Source organism: Thunnus thynnus, chromosome 16 (assembly GCF_963924715.1).
Source record: "Thunnus thynnus chromosome 16, fThuThy2.1, whole genome shotgun sequence".
Classification (NCBI taxonomy): Eukaryota; Metazoa; Chordata; class Actinopteri; order Scombriformes; family Scombridae; genus Thunnus; species Thunnus thynnus.
In genome coordinates, this window is record NC_089532.1 from 9,137,951 (window position 1) to 9,159,854 (window position 21,904).

Consider the following 21,904-nt stretch of genomic DNA (forward strand, 5'->3'; position numbering starts at 1 on the left):
AGTCATTATTAGATCTAGCTACTATTTCTCTAGTTGCAGAAAATCGATGTACTTCAGGCAACTTAATTCTTAAGTTGATTGAAATTGGTACATATGGAAAGTGAGAGCGGCTGTGGTTGCAGTCATTTTATTTTATCCCGTTACCACAAGAAAACAAGATAATTACCCATGGTATATCCTCAGATAACGGGTTAATTATCTCATTCTCTCAAGATAACAACATATGTTTTCTTGAGCTAATGGGATAATTAACTCAAGAAAACAGGAAAAAAATAAAAAGATTGCAATTAAGCCAGTTTTCTGCTTCTGTAGTACATTCTTTATGTGTAATATAATATTAATTAATAATAATTCCTACTTTTTGTTGTTCATTCTGCTTCAGCTGAAAAAAGAAAGGAAATATTTCATGTTTATGTAAATGGCCAAACTTTTAAGATCGAGACATATAACTCTCTATTCTGTTTTTGAGTGGCATACTGTGTGTGGTATGACTATATAACTGGCTCTGAAAGATTAAATTAGGACACTATTAGCAATTAACAACAGGTACCGCTTAGACTTACCTCTGTCCCCCCCGTTCCTCATGTTGGTCTCTTCTTCCTCTGCCCCATCGTCTACTTTAAAAATAAAACCAGAGATTTCAGTGCGGATGTTTTTGGTCACCGTGTAAAAACTAAAATATTAATTCCATTTCAATAACAACACGTTTTTAATAACGATTCAAGCTGAGGCAATAAAACAAAGCATGCACCGTGTGTTATAGACTAACCTGAGTGGAGCTCTTTCACCAGTGATGACATGGTGTTTGTGATTGAGTCAGCAGCAACTAATAGATCATTCCGAAGATTTCTAGGTACACCTGAGAAACAGACAAGTTTTCAGACCACATTTAACACACGCAATTATTAGTCTTGCAATATCAGCATGTAAATGATGTAACATAGGCCAAGGCAGTCACTGACCACTATTCATAAATGCAATGAGTTTTAAATTGAATTCTCTTTCTTTCAGGTGTTAGTTGTAGACTCACCCTGAGCGAAGGCCTCCAGCACGTCCCCTCCCACCCCTGCCAGGCAGTCCTGTGGTGTGTGAGTTGGGGTGGACCCAGCCGAGGTGGAGCGTATGGGCATGGGCATGGAGCAGCCTGCACCATGACTGGGGGAAGAATGAGGGGAGCCTCCAGACTGGGACTGCAACATACAACAACCCGTGAAAATGACCGTCTCGTTAGAAAATTTTCAAAATTAGGCATCTACTGTATGTATGCTGTTAAACAGTTTGATGGAAATCAAGTTCAGTTCTTTATCTTTCCATCTTCTTTATAGCTTGTTGAAATAAAGGTTTGTTTTACCTAGTAAAGTCTTGTAAATGCAAATTATTGTAAATGATGTTAAACTAATGTTTAGTCAAGTTAAAAACTACTTGTACTAGCAGTCTCAGGATTAGAGACGGTGATGCTGCACTGCAAGAATGATGCAACATTTTTTTTTACAACCTTTTACCATAATAATTTGAGGATATTGGTTTTGAGACATGTTTATGAATTGGGCACAATCTTGGTTTGCATCTTCAAATAAAAGCAATATCCCCAAAATAATGATTTACATACATTATTTATAGATAAGTGACTGTGATGGGTGCGAAGATACTAGAGACTGGTGTTATCAGGCATCTTCTCATTGGTGCAAAGTTAGTGAATAACATGCCACATTTGGTTATTTTCTGTGTTCCATGAATCTGGGCATCAGATAGAGAAAAAAAGCTTAAATCCAACTAATCTCTACATCAACAAAGCCAATTGTGAAACAATGGTGTTTCGGTGGAAGATGCTGTATTGCAATCACAGATTGCAGCTTTAGGAAAAGATGACCTTTTTGGTTGTGAAGGTGACTTTTATTAAAACAAACGCCGGCACAGATGTGACCAAAAGAACTTAATCCTTACAGGGAGAACAAACAAAAACAATGGTTTAAAGGCAAGAAAACTTCTGGTAATCCTATACTGGCTGGTCTTACTCTATGTCTCTATAGTGCACCTTTACTGCATTGAGAGGGCAATGAGAACCATGTGTGGGTGAGCGGCCGGAGCCCGTGCTGAGTCGGGAGCTATATCTCACAGAGAAAGGATCACTGTGTGTCTCTGGGACTGGTGCAGGCCCAGGACGATGGCTCTGAGCCAGGCAGCAGATGGCCAGCCAGACTGCACTCACATTAGACAGGAGGTTGTTAGCGCCGATGAAAGGAACAGGTCCCTGACATTTGGGCTGAGAAAAACACAGTTCTCTCAACTTGTTTGGACCACAGACCTGCGCAACCTGGTTTTAAAGATTGTATCACCGGTCTGTGGTTTCAGCTCTCTAATAGTGCTAGCAAAGAAGTGCTGGGATATACCGGGTTGGAGGGTCAGATCAGTGTAACCGAGTTAGACAGTGGAATCCTATCATCTTTCCTGACACGCTTCTTTAAATGAATTATAAAATCTTCCTTCAATCACATCTGTGTGAAGGTGGGGCAGTAAACTATAGTAGTGTTACAGTAAGTGCTGCAACTAGAGCCAGGTATTGAGCCTTGCAAAACTGAATTAAAGGCAACTTACAGCCTGCTTCTGCTCCTCATCCTATCAGCCAGCAAAGGTAAGCAGAGAGAGAGAGAGAGAGAGAGCAAGAAGAGTGAGAGCAACAGAATTAAAGCAGTGAAAGAAGAAGAAAGGGATTTTTGCATGCACCGCACGGCACATTAACATAACTTAAGATCAGTGCAATGTCTCGATTGTGAAGAATTAAACATGTCCACTTCTCATTTTATCAAACATGCCACCAAGCTTTTAAACCCAATTATATAAGCTGCTGAAGATTACCATTGACAAAGCCTGTTAAATTCTAAAGAACAGCACATTTAGGACAACGGGTTGGTGTGTATGCACCATCATTGTTTATTTCTACTGATTCAGAGGCCTTTTTGTCTAAGAGAAGAGTCTCCTAGAAACAGGTGACACCCACCTTTAGCAACCTCATGAGTCCCTCCAGCTGCACCATCAGCTCCCGTCTGCTCTCCTGCAAGGCTGACATGCGCCTCTCCAGCTCATCCTTCCTGTGTCTATAACAGAAGAAAACAAGACTAGGTCAGAACTTCATATATGGCTGGACCCTGTATGACACACTAGAGGGCTTTTGACTTGAAACAAGTCATGTCGCATTCTTTCTGCCAATAGAGAGGCAAAGTCCATCCCATTCTGCTGGACCACTATGGGAACTTATAAAGATACTAAAGATAATTTTGCAAGTCAAGAAAGTCGCAGTTTGTCGTAAAACTGTTGAAGTATAAGGCTGTGAAAAAAGTGTAATGAGAAAGACTACACATTCAAAAGTTGCGTAAGTGATATCATACCCAGAGCCGCTGAAGCTAACGTTAACGCAATGTGTTTCGTACCGGGATATAGTCACACGAGCAACAGGTCTTGCTCGTTCTTTTGCTTCCTGGCTGATAAAAGGATCAGGAATCACTGGATAAAACACATCAGGTAAGATACATTTGTGTGTAACATACGTATTGTGTGAGATGAGAGATGTAGTTCACTGAGCAGTTTTACACAAAACTAAATGGTACTTAACTATTTTGACGCTTCATTTTTTAAAACAGGGAACTTTTTGTGGTGATGTAAATGAACAAATATCATATGTGTAATTCATGGCACAATTCATACAGGATCAAAAAATTATTTGTCTCTCGCCCTTGACTACTGTGCATATTTTTTTCCAAGTTAAGGTCCCATGGTGGACAGCAGAAGGGGAAGGACTTCACCTCTCTATGGTGTAACTTCATCAGTCAGTCAGTCAGTCAGTCAGTCAGGGACATTCGTGTTTACAGGGTTGGCCAGTAGCCAAAAATGTGGTGGATATACATTATGTTTGCAAAGGTGTTTCCTGTTCATTTTTGTGTGTGTTACTTTTGTATCTGTGAGCGATTTGTCAACACTCTTTACATGTAGATCTCAAATGGTGGCAATGTCACCATTGCAGATACATTTGCACATCCTACAAGGCTCTTGGGTCACAAGTATGGTGTCTGTTTTGACAAGTGAAACAAGTCAAAATTAGTGAGAGGAGATTACTTCATATTGTAAATCAGAGCGTGCATGTTGGAAATTAGGTGAAACAGACTGATTTTCCTTAGGGAGGGTTGAAAAATTTGAAGATCAGCTGTTGCATACTCACAGATGCTGCATGTACAGTATGTATAGTGACATGGAATTTGCATTATTTTCCTCATCTCATTGCACTGTATGAGATCATGTTGCACTAGTATATTAATATCGTTCTAGATTATTAACCTGTATCAATGTAAAAAAACAAACAAACCCTTTAATATCATCATTAATCTGTCACTAGTTCCTTCAACACTCTTGTCGCCTGATCATCCTAAAGGTTTAAATTCTAGCCGATCATCACCCCCTGGTGTTCACAGGATGTATTGCATTTTTAAAAAGCCCGAAAAACTGAAGCAATCTGTCTGCCTGAAGTCTTCCTTTCAGAACCTCACAAACATCTGCAGACTGTCTGCACTCTCTGCTGCGCTAGTTGTCGACCAGATGGAAAAAGATAATATCAGAGCAGTCCAGCCAGGCTCCAAACACAGTGCAGACTGTGATGAAATAGTTACCACTTGACAATATCCTGGTATAAATCTTGAATCACAAACATTATTCAATTAAATGAAAACTGGGAGAAATAAAAACTGTAGTAAATGTATCATCCAGTGATATAAACCAATTTATTTTGTAATTAAATTCCTATGTTTTTGTACTAATAGATGTAATTAGTTTCTGCTGCACACAACAATCCCCTAACATACCAGAGAAAAATATTAAAACGAATCTCTTATTCTGCTCAGTGTGAGGCAAACAATATATAATTAACCAGCATTAATGGGTAGCTTATAATTTATGTTATAAAATATTAAATGAATATTAAAGTTAAATCTTTGTCATGACTGTTGACCTTAAACTGATTCATTATTTAGGCCAGACCAGACAAACAAAGGGTCGTTCGGGACAAGTGCAGCAACACTCCGGGAAAGTCTCTTCCAAGAACTGAACCCAAGTGCTCCAGCGTCCTGCCACCATGACAAATGCTCATGCTGAATTATGAAGACATTATTTCTACTCGAAGAATGACTTCAGCCTACATTCAGTAAATACAACAGCCCTAAAGTGATATTGCTAATCGCTTTTCTTAATATATCACTTTCAACTTGTCGGTGTGGATTGAGATGCATTGATAGGTAGCAGGGAGGGATGTTACCTGAGGAGTCGCAGTTCGGTCAGAAGTGTGGGGTTCTGCTGGGCCTTTTCTGGTGTCGGCTGGGAGGCCTGCTCGTGCTCCAAACGCAGCCTCTGGATCTCCTGGAGGATCTCCCTGAATAAGTCAGACAGTCAGTTAAGCACTGAGCACTTAAGTTGAAGTACTAATACCCCAAATGTAAAAATACTTGGTTACAAGTAAAGGTTGTGCATTCAAAATCTGATTTAAGCAAAAGTACAAATGTATAATCAGCAAAATGTACTACCAAATGTAGTATCAAAAGTACTACTTATGAGGATTGACTTCTTTCAGAGTATGTTATTATTTAATTATTATTATTATTATTATTATTAATGTGTAAGCAATTTAATGTTAGAGTTAATTTTACAAGAAAAGTTTGATATCCTGAGAAATATTTGCTTTCTTGCAGAGAGTTTGTCTCTGCTGGTTGCTGGGCAACCACACAATTATTTTAGGAAGTTACTGCTCCCGGCCAAGAAATAGTTCCACACATAACCTCCCATAAAAACACAACTTATCATTTTTACACTTCGGCTTCTGCAAGGATTGAATAAAGACAATATAATTTTATTATAGTGGGACAGATCCAGGCCTGTTTCCAATCTGTATGCTAAGCTAAGCTAACTAGTTAATGCTGGCAGCCTCATATCTAACAGACACAAGTGAGAGTAGCATCAATCTCACCTAACTCACATCTAACTATTGCTTTTACTATTTAACACAGAGCTGGGTTGCTGAATCTGAGACAATGCATCATATCTTAAAAGGTTATGAGAGGTTTAGCATGTTGAATCTTAATATACAAGTAACTACAGCTGTCAGGTAAATGTTGAGTAGAGTAAAAAGTGCAATGTTTTCTTTTGACATGTGGTGGACTATAACGTATACAGTGGCTTAAAATGAAAAAGTAAGTACCTAAGAAGTATAATTAAGTACAGTACTACACTGTCAACCAGCCAGCCCACCAATCAGTAAAGAAAATGATTGTTTCGGATGTATAATTAATGTTTAAATGATAAATTGTACCTGTTTTTGTTCTCCAGCTCTGCAATCAGCTGCCTTTGTTGCTTATTGGCATCAAAGTTGAAACCCAGATCTGTTGGTGGACATTGCTGCTGAAAAACAAAATTATCATAGAATGGCATTAACAACGGTGGGCGAACAAAAGTCAAACACCAACAGCTACGTCCTGACCACAGTGAGCAGTAATGATGCTCTGCTGGAGTCTTATTATGTTTCTGCATAAACGGGGAGCCATTTCAGGTTACGGCAGATTTTCTTTATCCCTCTGTATAACAGTCAGACTGCAAAGTACAAATCCAAATAAACCAAAGATAAATCTTCTGTTGGGTCACTGGTTCTCAATAATTTCCTTAAAGGAATAGTTCGACATTTTGGGAAAATGTTTCTCTTGCTGAAAATGTCTCTTGCAGCCACTTAGCTTAGCTTAGCATAAAGACTGGGAACAGACAGGAACAGCTAGCCTGGCTCTGTCCAAAGGTCACAAAATCCACCTACCAGCACCTCTAAAGCTCATCAATGAACACATTATTTCTGATTTGTTTAACTGATACAAAACTAAAGTGTAAAAATGACATGTTGTGGTTTTACACAGGGGTCACATGCAGGACTGGACACAGTGACTTCTTGAAGTCTTGTTGTCATTGTGGGGCAACCAGCTTCAGGAACTTCAGGAAGCCTCTGCTCCCGGCGAGCACATAACCCCCTCGTAAAACCACAACTTGTCATTTTACACTTCAGTTTTAGTATGGATTAAAAGATCAGATATAACATGTTAATTAGTGCAATTTAGAGCTGTGTGTAGGTGGATTTTGTTACATTTGGACAGAACCAGGTTAGCTGTTTCCCCCTGTTTCCAGTGTTTGATGATAAGCTAAGCTAACCAGCTACTTGCTGTTGCTTCATACTGAACAGACAGATATGAGAGTGGTGTCAATCTTCTCGTCTAACTCTAGACAAGAAAGCAAATTTCCAAAAACGTCATTTGACAATTTGCTTTAAAGCACATGAGACGTGTTTCTTATTTCATATCGTGTTTTAAGAAAACTACACCTGCACCTGCTAAAAGATGAGTGCACTCATCTGACCTTTTCCCCTCCTGTCTTACAAAACAACTATATTTTAAAGCTGAGTGTGACACAGTTTGACTTGTGTGTGTGTGAGAATTGTGAGTGAAAAGTACAGCTTCAATTCTCCAGCCACAAAGAAGCCTAACAATAACTTGTCAAAGCATTAAATGTGAAATGCAGGTTGACTGAAGCCCATCACGGGGCGTCCACTCACTGTGGAGTTTCCCGCCTCGGCTGCCAGGCGGGCAGCGTAGCGAGCGATGAGGCGGTGCTCTTCATCTAGTCTGCTGGGACTCTCCAAGACACTGCACAAAGTCAAAGAGAGGTAGATACGTCAAACACACACATACTGAATACAGCAACACAGACTCTACTGTCAAAAGCTCTTTTATAAGTAGAAGTAAAAGTTTACACCATCAAAGTGATTACGTAAAATAATTTTCATGACAAAAAAAACTTTATAACTGAGGTGACCTCAATATATGACAGTTGGCTTTAACTCCAGAGTTGATAGACAGTCTGAGATAATTGGTCATAACAATGAACTGAGATGAATAAGAGCGAATGCAGCATGCCAAATGCATTTGTGAGTGTGCCAATGCCCGTTCTGGCCATTTCATTGCTGACTGGAAACGTCAAAAAGGCATGAAACTTTTAAATGATCATGGGCGTGGCATATGGTGTGGACAGATGACAGGACATATGCTGTCCCTTCTCGGCAGGCGGTCTGCAATGAGGAGTGAAAGAGAGCTGAAATGGTGCCGGGCTCTCAGCCTCCAAACAGGACAGCTATCTAACTCTGACTGGAGAATGAGCGATGATTAAGACCATTAAATCCAATCTGGCTTCAGACTCGCTGCATCAACAACTACAGTCCCTGCAGCCTCGTATACACTGCAAACCAGTGATAAAAGCAAAAAGAAACAACATTATTATTATTATATAAAAAAGACTTTAAAAAGCTGCAAGTGTGATGAGATAAATTAGGCTACTCCAGATGCGACAGTACCTCGCTTGTTTCAAGGGTTTTCTTATTTCAGTGATGATATCTGAAAATACTCGGCTGATCATCTGACTTGTTTCAAGATAGCCTCACTTGTCTGAAGAAAATTGAGTTGATCTGCATCAGGAAAAAAGTGAAATCAATCCACCAACATGTCAAAACATTTGTTTTGAGGGGAAATTTCAAGACTCTGACAGGAAATGTCTCTTTTTAAATAATTTACAGTCTCGTCCTCAAACTGAAGCATAAACACAGCCTGAGGTTTCTTGTAGGATTAAAGTAATGCATTAACACACATCAGGGAGCTGCTCGGGTTGGCTCAGGAGAAGCGATGACCCTGCAGGGTCACTGCATGTCTGGATGTTTTTTATCTTCAGGCTATCACTCCAAAAGCTCCTGTATTTGCTTCATCGGGGAGTTTCCTGGCACCACCTGATAGTCTGTGCCAGGTTTTGGACAAAGATTCACAATCTGCCTTAAAGCTCTCCTGAACTGGCGTCTTTCCCAGGTACTTTTATTTTGGTCACATGTGTGAAGAAATCTCTCAAACACAGTAGCTCAGACACCGCTGGGTTTATTTTGGTGAGAAATAAATAGGTGATGTTTTTTAAAACTGTTTTCTGACTTTCCTGATGGCGCTTTAACCAAAGGTCACAACTTTCAGAGTCCAGAGATCTGAACTTGTCCGAACTTCCCAACACATCTGGAGGGAGGCATCTTGTTCTTGATTGGCCCTGCAGCAGCTGCGTTTACATGTTAATGTTACTGGGCGATATGGTTTGAATCAATATCACAATATTAATAACAACAGTTCTCGGATATTCATATATAGTATATGTAATTTCTTTATCACTAATGATAATGTATTATAAAGTTGGAGTGGATTTCCTTTTAGAAAAGATAATCATCTCATGATACTATCCATAAGTGATACTGTTCAAAATTACCTCACATCTTGTCTCTCATTTACATCTTGTAACTTATCCAATCATTACTTTACACAGCTCTTATTGCACTAAGACATTTTAAAAGCTTTATTATCTGATGTTAATTATGACTTGTAATTGTTTTTTGTGAATTCTAATTGTCTAATTGGTTGTTTATCTGACTGCTGGCTGTGTTGTTGTTAACTGTAATTGTCTTTTGTTATCAGATTTCTTTTGAAAAGAATGAAGATGATAAAATAAAGTTACTTATATCATACATGGCAAAAAAACGCATACAAAATAATCACATTAATGTTCATTGTAATGAACTGAGTTCCACTGTTATGCACTGCAGACATAACTCTTCATACAATCGAAAAATCATTCAAAAAAAAAAAATGAATCATTCATTCATCAAATTAATTAATAATAGCAGAATTTTGTGAAATTGCTAAATTTTATTGTATCATCATTATTTAATTCCACTGAAAGTCAATAAATTATAAATGTCCAGTTTGCAGTAAAGCATGGAGGACCAGAAGTAGTTTAGTCACCAGAAAAGAGAGTGACAGTAAATTTAAAGCTGGAATGAGGAACTTTTACATTTAAATGAACGTCCGTTACATTCAAGCTCTTCCCAAATGGGTTAACACAATGCTGATTAAGCCTATCACCGCCAGATCAATCTCTCACAGTATACAGAGTTTTTCAATCTGGTGTCTGGTATGACCCACGCTGATGCACTGGTAGTGTGGAAGCTAAGTATCCCAGAATGCATTTCGCACCAACCAGCAGTAATGGGGGACAGTGGCCATGTTAATATAGCTCGGTGTCCATCCAAATTTATGCTTGTTTCCATTGACTACTGTTATGTAAATATTACAAGTTGGTTCATCGAGATAAGCAGCAGGTGGCGGTGATTCTCCAGTCAGGTGCCATTATACCACTGCAGAAGAAGAGGGTACAACAGAAGATAAACGTACACCAGTCAAACCTCAAACAGTGAATTATAATAATATGATGGAAATATAATATTTCTGTTTGTTTCAAGTAGTAATTTGGAGAGAGTTACTCTCAACACTGATCTGCCGTTATTTTTCGTCTATTCAGTGGAGCAGAAATCTTTATTTCAAACTGTCAACATCAATCATGTGAGTTAAATGTTCGCTACGTCATAACTTATTCAGCAAAGGTGTTTCCACCCCTCATTTAGCGCATTAACTCTATTTCAAAAAAGGCAAAAAACCACCTCAAGCGAGTGTAAAAACTTTTTTTGCGAAATCTGAGGACAATTCTCAGTTAACTGAATTAAAACTCATCAAGCTCAAGACAGCATTTTGTAAAAAAAAAAATCTTTTGCTGCTGTTGTTCAGCATGACTAACAGGTAATAAATTGTGTGGTGTCTGTTCGCCCTTGGAGGACCGGCTAGTGGTGAGCGACTGTCTGTGAGAGAGAGCAAGGTGGGAGGGAGCAGATGCCATGTCAGCAGAGCAGACAATATCAGAGAGCAGACAGTGATGGATGCTGGAGGCACAACACATACAATTTTTCAAACAACAGTGTGCATTCAGTTTCTACTTTGGACATCTTAAGAGCGAGTGAGCTCACAATCATGAATGTGTTCTATTTTTTCCCCCCTGACAAAAAGAGGAATTTGAAAGTGTCACCAAACATAGACAGCACTAGTGCTGCTTTTCAGTTTGGGTCTGTTGAACTGAGGCAGAGCCACAAGGAGCTTTGCATTATTCAGCAGTGGCATCTTTGACTCATAGGCCCTTCGTGTGAAATCAGGCATGCGTGTTAATTATAACAATAGATCATTATTTACAAATCAGATGTGACACACAGATATGCTGGTAGGAATTGTCCTTCTGCTCCGAGTGAAGCCTGCTCCTTCCCTCCTCATTCAACACCTCATCTACCGGTATCCATACTGACACTCAACACAACCTATTTTGGAAGCGTCACGGTGGCTTAATGCGCAATTTCTGCCCTAAATATGGCAGCTGTGTAGTTGTTATGCCCCTCCAAGGCAACAGCATCCTCAGTGCATGACATCTTCCCAAAGCAGCTCTGACTCACGGAGCAAAATGTCAAGACAAAGGTTATCAGGCTTCTTCATTACTGCCACAGTGAAACAAACCTCAGGAGAGCGTCGCCTTCCTCTGTACATGCAGCAACACGTGATGTCTTCGACTGACCTCCACGGGTCTGGATGCTCGGCTCCATTTGCCGCCTCGGGTGTCCCTATCTTGTCAGTTCCCTTCAAACCAGCTCTGATCTTGATACTGTCAGCCCTCGGAGACAACACTGCGCTGCACAAAATGTTCATCCCAGGAAGAAACTTAATCTAGTACTGATTCTTAGTGTCTCATTTTTTCGAAAAAGCAGATACAAAATCTTCCGACAAAGTGGGATAATTACACTTGCTTTAAAATTTAATCGCAAAAAAAAATATTGAGAGCAAAAGCCTTCACACAGATTTTTATGATAAAAATACACATTTTAGGGTCCAGCACTTGATAAAATGGCTATCTGCGATGGACATTTTTTGCAGTGTGTGTGCTGCCCTTCAGCTGCCTCTAGCTTGCTGCCTGGACTCCTTGGTGTGCTACTGTATGATAACTCAGCCCAGAGGAACACAAGTGGAAAAAACATCCACAGACTCCATTCAGGCTCCTTCTGAATCCTCTACAAAAACCTTTGTCTGGATTTCAATCAAACACCTGATACAGAACAGGGGTTGGATATCTCGCTTTTCTTTTTGTATGCTGGACAGTGACGTCTCTTCCCTCCAAATGTGCCGTGGGAAGTCCCTGAGCAGTTCCATCTTGCAGATACAAATTACCGAAAAGATGTGATAGAGAGCTACCGTATGCAAAAAAAAGGAAAATCCAACCGGCACAGACCTGCAGGACAGAGTGCAGATACATTACAGCTCTCTCAGATTGCTCTCCATTATCGAATTCATAACTACAATGGTTCATTACCACTGTAAATAATAATAGAGGTGGCCTTTAAATGAGAGTGGCTAAAATGAGAGGACAATTACCTTCACGGGGGCCCTCGCCTGCTATCTGCTTACACGATGATGAGGCTCCAATTCTATCATCATCTATTTGTCAAATTAGCCCTTTAAGTGGGAGTGCTCACATATTCTTCGTGACAGCGTAGCAAATTTTCCTCTAAAAATACACTCATAAGGGCATGCTGCTCAGATGCAACAAAATGTGTGTCAAGTGTGAGGGAACAAATAACATCTGTAGCCTGATTTGTCACCCTATTCTTGTTATTTCCACAGACGAGAGAGAATCTGTCACCTATTCTGAGCACAGAGCGAATTAAAAGAACTTATTTCCGCATTTTTTTGTGTGTGTGACTTAAAGTGACATTTTGTCATCTTTGAAGAATACATTAGAGGTAATCATCACAGAAGTGCATCTGATTCTGTGGAATAATATCTTCAAAAAGACAGTGTGAGATCATCCCTGGGGGTGCTTACCTTTTGGTAGGAGTAGGTGCCCCAGAGGACATGAGCATTGTGTCGTTCATGTTGCTGGCCACTGGTTTCGGCTGACTAAAAGACAAGATTAAAGGTCTTTAATGCTATACTGCAGGGGCCTGTGGTGCTTGTCACCGGGGAATGGAGTAGAGGGCATTTGCATTTTATTAATAAGCATGAATCAGCGATCCTGACTTCAATTTAATCCAACTGTACAAAAGAGGGCAAGAGGGGAGGCAGGGGGGATCATTATAAACCACTGAGTGTGGAGCACAAAACAGGCAACATGTTGTACTGTGTTAACTTAAAATTGTTGCGGAATAATTGACTTTTTCCGGGAATGGCAATTTAGATGTTTTTAGGGCTGTTAGCTTAAACCTAATTAACATGAGCAAGAGCAACAACAGCAGACAAGAAAATCTAATTAAACTGGAAGTCTGTGAAAAACCAGGAAAGGTGACATTGTGGGAGGTAATTTGTGCGAGTAAACAAAGCGATGGGGTCCATCTGGCGGCTGAATCTGTGGCCCCGGCGAGCTCATCAGAACCCAAAAACCCCGGGACCACAGGGTCTCATTAACGGATCAAAATATCACTCAGGTGCTCTCAGCTTCACACTTCGCCCGGCACAGAAAATAGCAGCCGCTCACGACAGCACTCAATTTCCATATCTCTGTAGTTGCATCTCTTCAATCTGCACAGAGTATCTCTCTGTAGCTATCAGCCTTGATTCCATTGTAACTGACTGTTTTATTTAAAGCGCTCATTATCACATAAAAAGCAAAACACTGAACAACATTGTGTCCTATTATGCTTATTTGTCCAATCAGCATTTCGGGCCAGATGAAACTATTTATATCCAAATTGTGAAGAATACTGTTATCAGCATGAGGCATAAGTCTTTTTTTTTTTTTTTTTTTTTTGGCTATAGTGCTTAAACAGCACGCATACTCTTCTTCTTTATGCATGAAGAAATTATTACAGCTCTACTGAACACAAAACAGAAATCAGAGCAAGAGGAATTGCTTAATTTTGGGTCACTAATTGTATTCAAATAATTTCACAAACCAAAATACATATTCCCTGCATTAATGTGAATGCTCAAGGGGGTTTGTGTGTTCTTTTTAAAGACATACTGCAATTATTCATACATTTGAAATTCTCCCAGGACTAGCCTAACAGATCAAAAGAAAGCCATGGACAGTCCTGCATGAGTAATTTATCAGTTTTTTAAAGGCCATTTGCACAGATTCAATCCTGCTAATTGTTATTTTGCATGCGTAAGAGAACAACACTTAAAAGACAGAAAAAAGAAGCAAGGTTAACCCTGTCACTACTCAAACCTGCACACATGCTGCCATCTGGTCTCAGTAAAAAAAAGCCCAGTCCATGTGAAAAATGTTAACTTCTCGTTTTAAACACATTAGACACGAGGCATCACTTACCTCTGTGAGGAGAGAAAGCACCTGCCTGGCTGGCAAAATACATCCAACTGCTGCTGTTGCCAGATGCCTAATCTGCCCTCAACTGAGCAGGCAAGCATCTCAATGTACTACACTGCTGCTGTCTCCAAGGAAACTCGGCGGTCACATGACTTTATGACGACGTAGGTTCTCTCTCCCTCTCTCTCTCTCTCTCTCTCTCTCTCTCTCTCTGGCTCACACATACACTCTCTCTCTCCTCTCCGTCTCTCTCTCTCTCTGAAACTCTCTGCTCCGACTCTGTCTTTTCACCTCTCTGAGACATGAGGACAGAAAATTAAGAAAATGCCATTTGCTCAAAATACATCTAATGCAACCTCTAATAATAATAATAAAAAAAAAGAAGCACAAATCTACTCTCATCTCTTCAGGACAAAAACGAACTGCCCCCTACTGTCTACACTATAATTGCATTTACATATCTTAACTCTTCCCCTTACCTTCAGCGAGTTACATAAGTCACAGCTGTCCTTCTATAATAATCAAATAATCATCAGTCATTTTCGAGTACACTAATATAACTCTTGTGGAACAGTAATTTGCGACAAAAAAAAAAAAGCTTCTTATGTAAAAGCATCAGAGTAGCAGTATTTATTTTCACTTGGACGCCATCCTCTAAGTACTTGGATTAATTCTAACAGACTTATTCACATCAGCGTCTGCAGCATGGTGGTTCAACTGAGAAATAAATGTTGACTGAGGACACATTGTCCGGTCAGGGAGCCGGCGTCTCAGAGGTCAAACAGGAGTGAATTGACACAACATTTAGGCACAAAGAGATCAAAGTCTGCAATGCGCTAAGCCTTGTGTTACCTGCGTGCAGTGAATGACAATGTACCCCCCCCCTCCCTCCCTCTCCCCCCCTCACCCCCTTTTCCATGCACTTGGCAGTTGGCAGGGGTACAGGGAAAATTAAGTGCTCACATTCGCCTCACACATTCACCTTACTTCTGACAACAACGGATGCATGGCTGCCTTCAATCGCCCTCAGCCGGCTAAAAATAATACCCAAACATGAAGCATCCTCCCTGCTGGCAACAGTGCTCCTATTTCCCCGCAAGGCTGTCAGTTCCTCAGCCATAAAAACCCAATGGATCGCCCTCGCAGAAAAGTGAATTACATGCCTGTTCTCTCCATTTTAATGACATTGATGGAATTTGCATTGACCCGGAGAGTAAAAAAAGATGTAAAACAGAGGAAGGCATTTAAAAAATGTTATGGGATTTCTGGGGATTATATAGAGAGTGGAAAATTGGTTGCTAAATATTAAACATGGCTCATAGAGAATTTTGACGCTATAGTGCATATTCCACATTAATGCAAAGTACGGTAAGATGCCTATTTTGGACTCTTAGACTATTTTGGTGCTTAAAGTCTTCTAGCAGAAGCGGTGCTAAGTCTGAAGGTAAGAAGCCGTATCATAGATTTAAAGTTCCTGAGACAGACGGTGCATCCCAAACCTATAACTCCTCTCCAAAACACAAATCCCCAAGAATCTTGCTGACAGCTTGAGCGGAGGGAAAAATTCACAGCTCAGCTCGCTGTTAGTCTTTGCTTTCAGATGCCAGTAAATACTTCAAAACAGCATCAGAATAGCTACACTATGTCTGAAGACGATGCGAGGGATTGGACAATTGGGAGACTCGTGTCCCTTCGATTTGTGAGTTTTGATCAAACCTGACGCTCTACCCTGATTCTGCCATTATTACTTACTCACAGGTGCTTCGTCAGCCTCACATGCACGTACACACACCTGAGAGAGCGCGCTGATGGATGTCTCCCGGTTTACAACGTGAAATAACACCTCTCCGCAGACAACATTCATCAGGACTGGCAACTATCTGTGCTAGTTTTAAACTAAAATGGAGACATGGCAGTTTTCCTGTGACTCATTATCTGAGGGATCCAGTTTGAGCGAAGATTTCTGTTGCCAGCAGGGAAATCAACATGGGAATGGTAGGCAGATAATTACTGTATTCACCCACAATTTCTCTGAAATTGACTGTAAAGAAATGGGAATTACTCCATTAGTGCCAGCTTGTCCGCATACTAATGACTACAAAGAGTGCAGAAGTAGGGTTTATAATTGGTATGTTGTATTTAAAGGAAAAGTTCAATTTTGGGGGGGGAATTATTTGCTTTCCTGCTGAGAGTTAGATTAGAAGATCGATACCACTCTCAAACATGAGAGAAGTATTGATCTTCTCATCTAAGTTTCAGGAAGAAAAAATGTCAAACTATTCCTTTAAATGTCATAATCTCAAATTATGTGTCATAAATTCTGCATATCTTCATCTGCGTGCATACAAATAGACTTGTTTTATATCAGCTGGGAATGATTTGACATTAAAAACGGGATAGCTAAGTATGGACGCATTAAATCCGAACCAAAATTAGCACAGCAGTCACTGATGAATACATATTTTGAAAGGTTGTCGTGTTTAAAAAACAAACATCTTTTCATGGTTGATGAGAGGCGTGCTACTTTATCACCTCACGAATAACAAAAACATAAAAGCTTTAGGAAACAAAGGTAGATATTTTTCCATCATCAAAGACAGAGACGTCCCTGTGTCAGACATAACAATAGATACACAGAGACATACAAACAAGTCTCAGGGGTCAACAGTCATATCCATTATCCTAAAAGTCAGTGAACACACACACACACAGAGCTACCAACCTTGAAATGTCATCTGTGAGAGCATGAAAATGCACTTTGTCCTTTAAAGTCTTAAAGAGAACATAACGACAAGAAGTTCCTGCAATTTCAAACCGAAAACTTCATCTTTAGAGGTATCACAGAGATATAGTATATATGGCTGTGCGTGATGAATAATACATCTTTAATTTGAGGTAAAATGTGCTCAAACAGGAGCCTTAGTTCAGGGAAAAATCTTTCTTAGAAAAAGAATTACAATGAAAGGCTGCTGTACAATAAAATCCAATATAATCAAGAGCCCCAAGTGAATTTTCCAGGACAGGACTCAATATTCACAGGGCCTCCATCATCTCAAATAATCAAAATCGTAAAAAAAAACAACAAAAAAACAAAAAAACGACACGGATTACTGCTCGCTGAGGGCACTGGATAGACATAATCCAAAAATAGTCCTAGCCACAAATTTTATTTTAATCAATATTAATCTACTTGTGTGATGTAATTTCATGCTACACAGCCTATACCGCGCAGGATAATCCAATCGCCTCATCTCTCAGTTGGAGGAAAACATCCGGGTTGACAGTTGATTCTCCGCATTGTGATGAATTGTAAATATATGCAAATGTAAACTTCATCTTAAATGCATAAGTTTGGGCACAATGCAGAAAAAATCCTCCTGCCAGTGGGCAGAGCCTCGATGAGAACTGATTCAGAGATGATGGTATCTATCGTGCAGTAAAACAGGAAATCATGTTGATGTATTTATGTTGTGTCTATATTTCTTGGCATTCACTGAGCTAGTTTCTCCCCCGTGATGTAGCTCACTATCAATTACTCACTGACACTTGCCAGCAGCAAAAGCATATACAGACAGCTTACTGTAGATTTATGATCGTGACTGGAATATGAAGCAGGATTTTGTTATGAAATGCGCCACGAGAAATGTTGAAAGCTCAAATGAGAAAGTTGTTATTCCCTATAATCCTATTAATGCCATGAACAAGCAAAATCATAAATCACTTCTTAAAATCTGAAACATTATTTGATTTTGTCTTGGTGGAGGCCAAAAACCGTCAGTTTCGGCATAACGATGATGTGAAAAATATGAAGTGACCTTAGCGATGCGAGCTACTGCGGATGTATCTCGGTGGTGGAATTGATTATGGAAATCGCACTATTTTTCAACTGAAATGTAAATGAGTGTGCCAGGTTTAAGACAGCAGCAGAATATAATGCATTTCCTATAATGACTTCCAGGAGCCTCAAAGCCTGGAGTGTGAGATTTATACCACCGTCCCTGTTTCATTGCCAACAGACTGATGAGGACCACTGCGCTCTTAACGGCAGCGGTGGCTGAACCTTAGCGTAGTATATCAGCATTTCCGTGTTAGCAAATAATCAGGGGCTTGACATCTTAGCGAGATGGCACACTATCAGTCATGTGGTGACAGCGAAATGGAAAGATGGAGGCAGTTACATGACGGGAACAACTATAGATCATTAGCACACTGGGTACTACTGTGCTGTTCATCAACAAATCAGTTGGGTGTCCCTCATTAATGACACAAATAGTGGTAACAAATGCCTTGGAGAGGCTCTTACACAGTATGGGTGAGTTCCTGTGGTCTCTCTGCCTGTTCGGGGAACACAGGATGCGGTGGTTCTCCGATGGGGACGCAGCCTAGAGATTTACTGATTGCGTGGCTCAGCTTTTTGGCCGGAGACTTCTGTGAAGAGGGCGGGAAAAACAGAGTATCTGTCACCTTGTGTGTTGTATTCACTGCTGTCATCGTGTCAGAATAGTAGGAAGAGTTTTAAGCTGCTGCAGGGGTAATTTACATAACTAGGTCAACAGTTTGTTTACTCGGTCAAAAGTGTGGATCAGCAGTAGTTTGTGCATATTCAGTCCGCTACTTGAGATGCGGTTCTGGTGGCTGCGGTGCTGTTATACAAGCTGCACTACAGCCCTAAAACTGTACTGCATTCTGGCCATTATGCTGCTTTCACTTCACGTATGAGAAGTGATGGAGGGTAGAGTACGACTTGTGTACGTTCACATCATCGAGCAACTGTGGAATGACAATTTAACACCTTATCCATTAAATTTGGGTTTAAGTATCTTGAACAACATATTTGTTATGTGCTTCCATATAATTGGAAGATATATTGGACCTCTAAGTCATCATCAGCTTTCCAGTCATAATTACAACTTTGATGTTAACATAAAAGATGTTTACAAGTCTGAAACAGGTAATTACAGTAACACTTGATGACATGAAGGCAGTGTAACTATAAAATACAGTACCAAAATTTTTACAATGGGTTTTTGATGGAAGATACTGTGTGCATAAATTTGAAAGGTTTTTACACAACTGTTGTCGGGGAGAAAGGTTTTTATAAAGTTGATAGACATCAGATATTAAGAAAAATAGGAATTATCTACACTTTTGCTTTCAAACATACTAATTAAGTGCAGCAGAAGATCGAAACTGGTAACAACTCCCAACATTTTAACCAACTTTTTAATGTGACGACAATATTTAAACAAGCCAATCAAAACTCCCCCTGAGAGTGAGTAGTAAATTAAGATGTAGATTCACAAATAATAACTGTAATAAACATATCAAGCAAAAGCGAAATATTGCATTGTGGGTTTTTTTTAGCAAAAATTATTTTTATTTTGAGGGGACTTATGGTGATGTTAGTGGCTTTGGTTATTGTGGTACAAACTTGCTGATGAACAGAGATTTATCAGAACTATGTTCATGTTGCACTTTCTTGTATTTAAATCTATTGTGTTATTCTATATATGTTACATGTTCCTGTTTGATGTAAAGAACATTTAGTTCACCTGTTATGAATGTGTAATAGAAATTAAATAGCCCGTCTTTGTCTATAAAATGCATACATTTTACACTTTATAATTCTGACATTCACATATAAAAGCTGAAAGTAAATATAGTGCGCTGAGTAGCACAGTAAGAGGCATGTTAGAGCAGCCATGGTTAGTAATAATGCCAGTTAATCAGAATAGTGGCAGATAGAAAATGTTTCCAAATGTCAAAGACAAACATTACAGGTTGTTTTGAACACTAGAAACCAAATGACATGTGGTAATCAATGTCACAGATGTGACATATGATTTACACCAATTTGTCCCAAAAGTAAAAAGCCAATAGTGGCCTGATATATCAGATAAAATGATTTATCCACCTAACCTTTCTGATAAATACCATGAATGCTTTTTTTTATATTTCAGACATTGTTTTGTGTTTCACGCACTCAGGCATGTCATCCCAGTCCTGAGGTTTCATGAATCAGTCATTCTTCACTGTGTACAACTGAGTGAGATGGGAATTGGATTTGGGATCCAGCGCCTATGACTTCCCTTGTTTCGATTTATAATATAATGATCAATCCTTGGGGAAATGCGGCAACATAGTGAATTCAATCAATACAATTTCACTTACCAAAATGAGTAAAAAAAACCCCACCATAAAATCCCCCTTGGATTGCTTTGAGAGGACAGGAAATGTAGGGAGACGCCTGAATGGTGTGCTATGTTGTAAAATCATTCCACGCACTCAGAGAGATATTGACTTTTGAATTGTTTAGAAAAGGGAAAAACACAATGTAAAATTGAAAGTCATTAGGGCTTTGTCTTACCCAAGATGAGTGCTCCTTCATCTGGTGCTGGTTGCTATGGGGACCATTAGCATGGCCACGCCAGAAGCAGCTCTGACAGAGCTGGTAGCCATGGCACTGTTGGCACCGATACCGGAAACCCATCATGCTCTCACTCCGGCAATATGAACATTCCACCGGATGGAAGACTGAGTGGTGAAGACATAACAAAGGGAGGATTTTCTTTTCGTGTTTTCTCCGTATAAGTAAAATCTCTACTTACAGGGTCACAAAAAGGGTAAAAGAAAATGTATGTACTCCCACAGCCCTATCAGAGGAACTCAAGCACTCCTTTACATACACGGTCTTCATCTTCCAAATGTATTCATTTGAAATTATTTTAAACTGGACGTTACATAACACTATTAAAGGACCAGTGTGTAGAATTTAGTGGCATCTAGCGGAATGGACTTGGCAGAACTGGAATATAATACTCAGTATGTTTTAATTGGTGTATAATCACCTGAAAATAAGAACTGTTGTGTTTTCGTTACCTTAGAATCAGCTCTTTACATCTTCATAGGGAGCAGATCCTCCTTCACAGAGGCCACCATGTTGCAAAACCATGTTTCTGCAGAGGCCCAGAACGGACAAACCAAACACCGGCTCTAGAGAGGGCCTTTCACGTTTTTTGCGAGTTTCGTGGCCACCGTAGGTTCTTCTACATGTCTGGAGGGGGAGGGGAGGTGTACTCATTTGGTTGCAGTCTGCAACCTCACTGCTAGATGCCACTAAATCTTACACACTGTTCCTTTAATTATATAAAATTGATATTGCAACCTTTTTTTCACATAGCAATCCTGGAATTGTTTAGGCTTGTGCTCACATTTTCTTTTTCTCATTTGTTTTGGTTGAGTTTGCATTTATACTGTCACTTGATGTGGCAGAAGTTGAATGTTTAAACTATTTATTCATTACTTTTCAGCTCTTTCAACTCTGTTCATGTGCTAATGAGTTTGCATGCAATTCAAGCATTGAAAGTGTACATTGACTTTCATACCTGACAGTTATTGTGACAATAAATATACTTTAAGATCAACCTCACACCAATTTATAATCATATCTGTGTTATTTTCCTCCTGCACACAAACATGTGGACATATTTTTTACTAAATTATATATATATATTTTTTTTCCAGATTTGCTGAGCTGCTCCACAATCTTTCCATGTACCCCTGACAACTGCAGAAATACAAGTTATCCTGGTTGGGGAACACCATTTTAAGGTAAGTTTAT

General features: G+C 39.6%; 1 protein-coding gene across 6 annotated transcripts in view; it reads right to left on the reverse strand.

The window, feature by feature from the left end:
- The window catches only part of dtnbb (dystrobrevin, beta b), a 35,135-nt gene that overhangs the window by 3,447 nt on the left and 9,784 nt on the right, over positions 1-21,904 (reverse strand). Inside the window, exons 9-20 of one of the 6 annotated variants that reach the window (XM_067615139.1) lie at positions 20,651-20,817; positions 18,587-18,711; positions 12,843-12,917; positions 7,625-7,715; positions 6,347-6,435; positions 5,300-5,413; positions 2,999-3,095; positions 2,596-2,616; positions 1,031-1,190; positions 770-859; positions 564-617; positions 359-382 (exon numbers count right to left, since the gene is read on the reverse strand). In XM_067615139.1, coding sequence (XP_067471240.1) covers positions 369-382; positions 564-617; positions 770-859; positions 1,031-1,190; positions 2,596-2,616; positions 2,999-3,095; positions 5,300-5,413; positions 6,347-6,435; positions 7,625-7,715; positions 12,843-12,917; positions 18,587-18,711; positions 20,651-20,817 — 1,097 coding nt within the window. In that variant the 3' untranslated portion in view covers positions 359-368. The remainder of the gene's footprint in view (positions 1-358; positions 383-563; positions 618-769; positions 860-1,030; positions 1,191-2,595; positions 2,617-2,998; positions 3,096-5,299; positions 5,414-6,346; positions 6,436-7,624; positions 7,716-12,842; positions 12,918-18,586; positions 18,712-20,650; positions 20,818-21,904) is intronic. The other 5 variants (XM_067615138.1, XM_067615142.1, XM_067615141.1 and 2 more) reach the window with 5 other exon arrangements.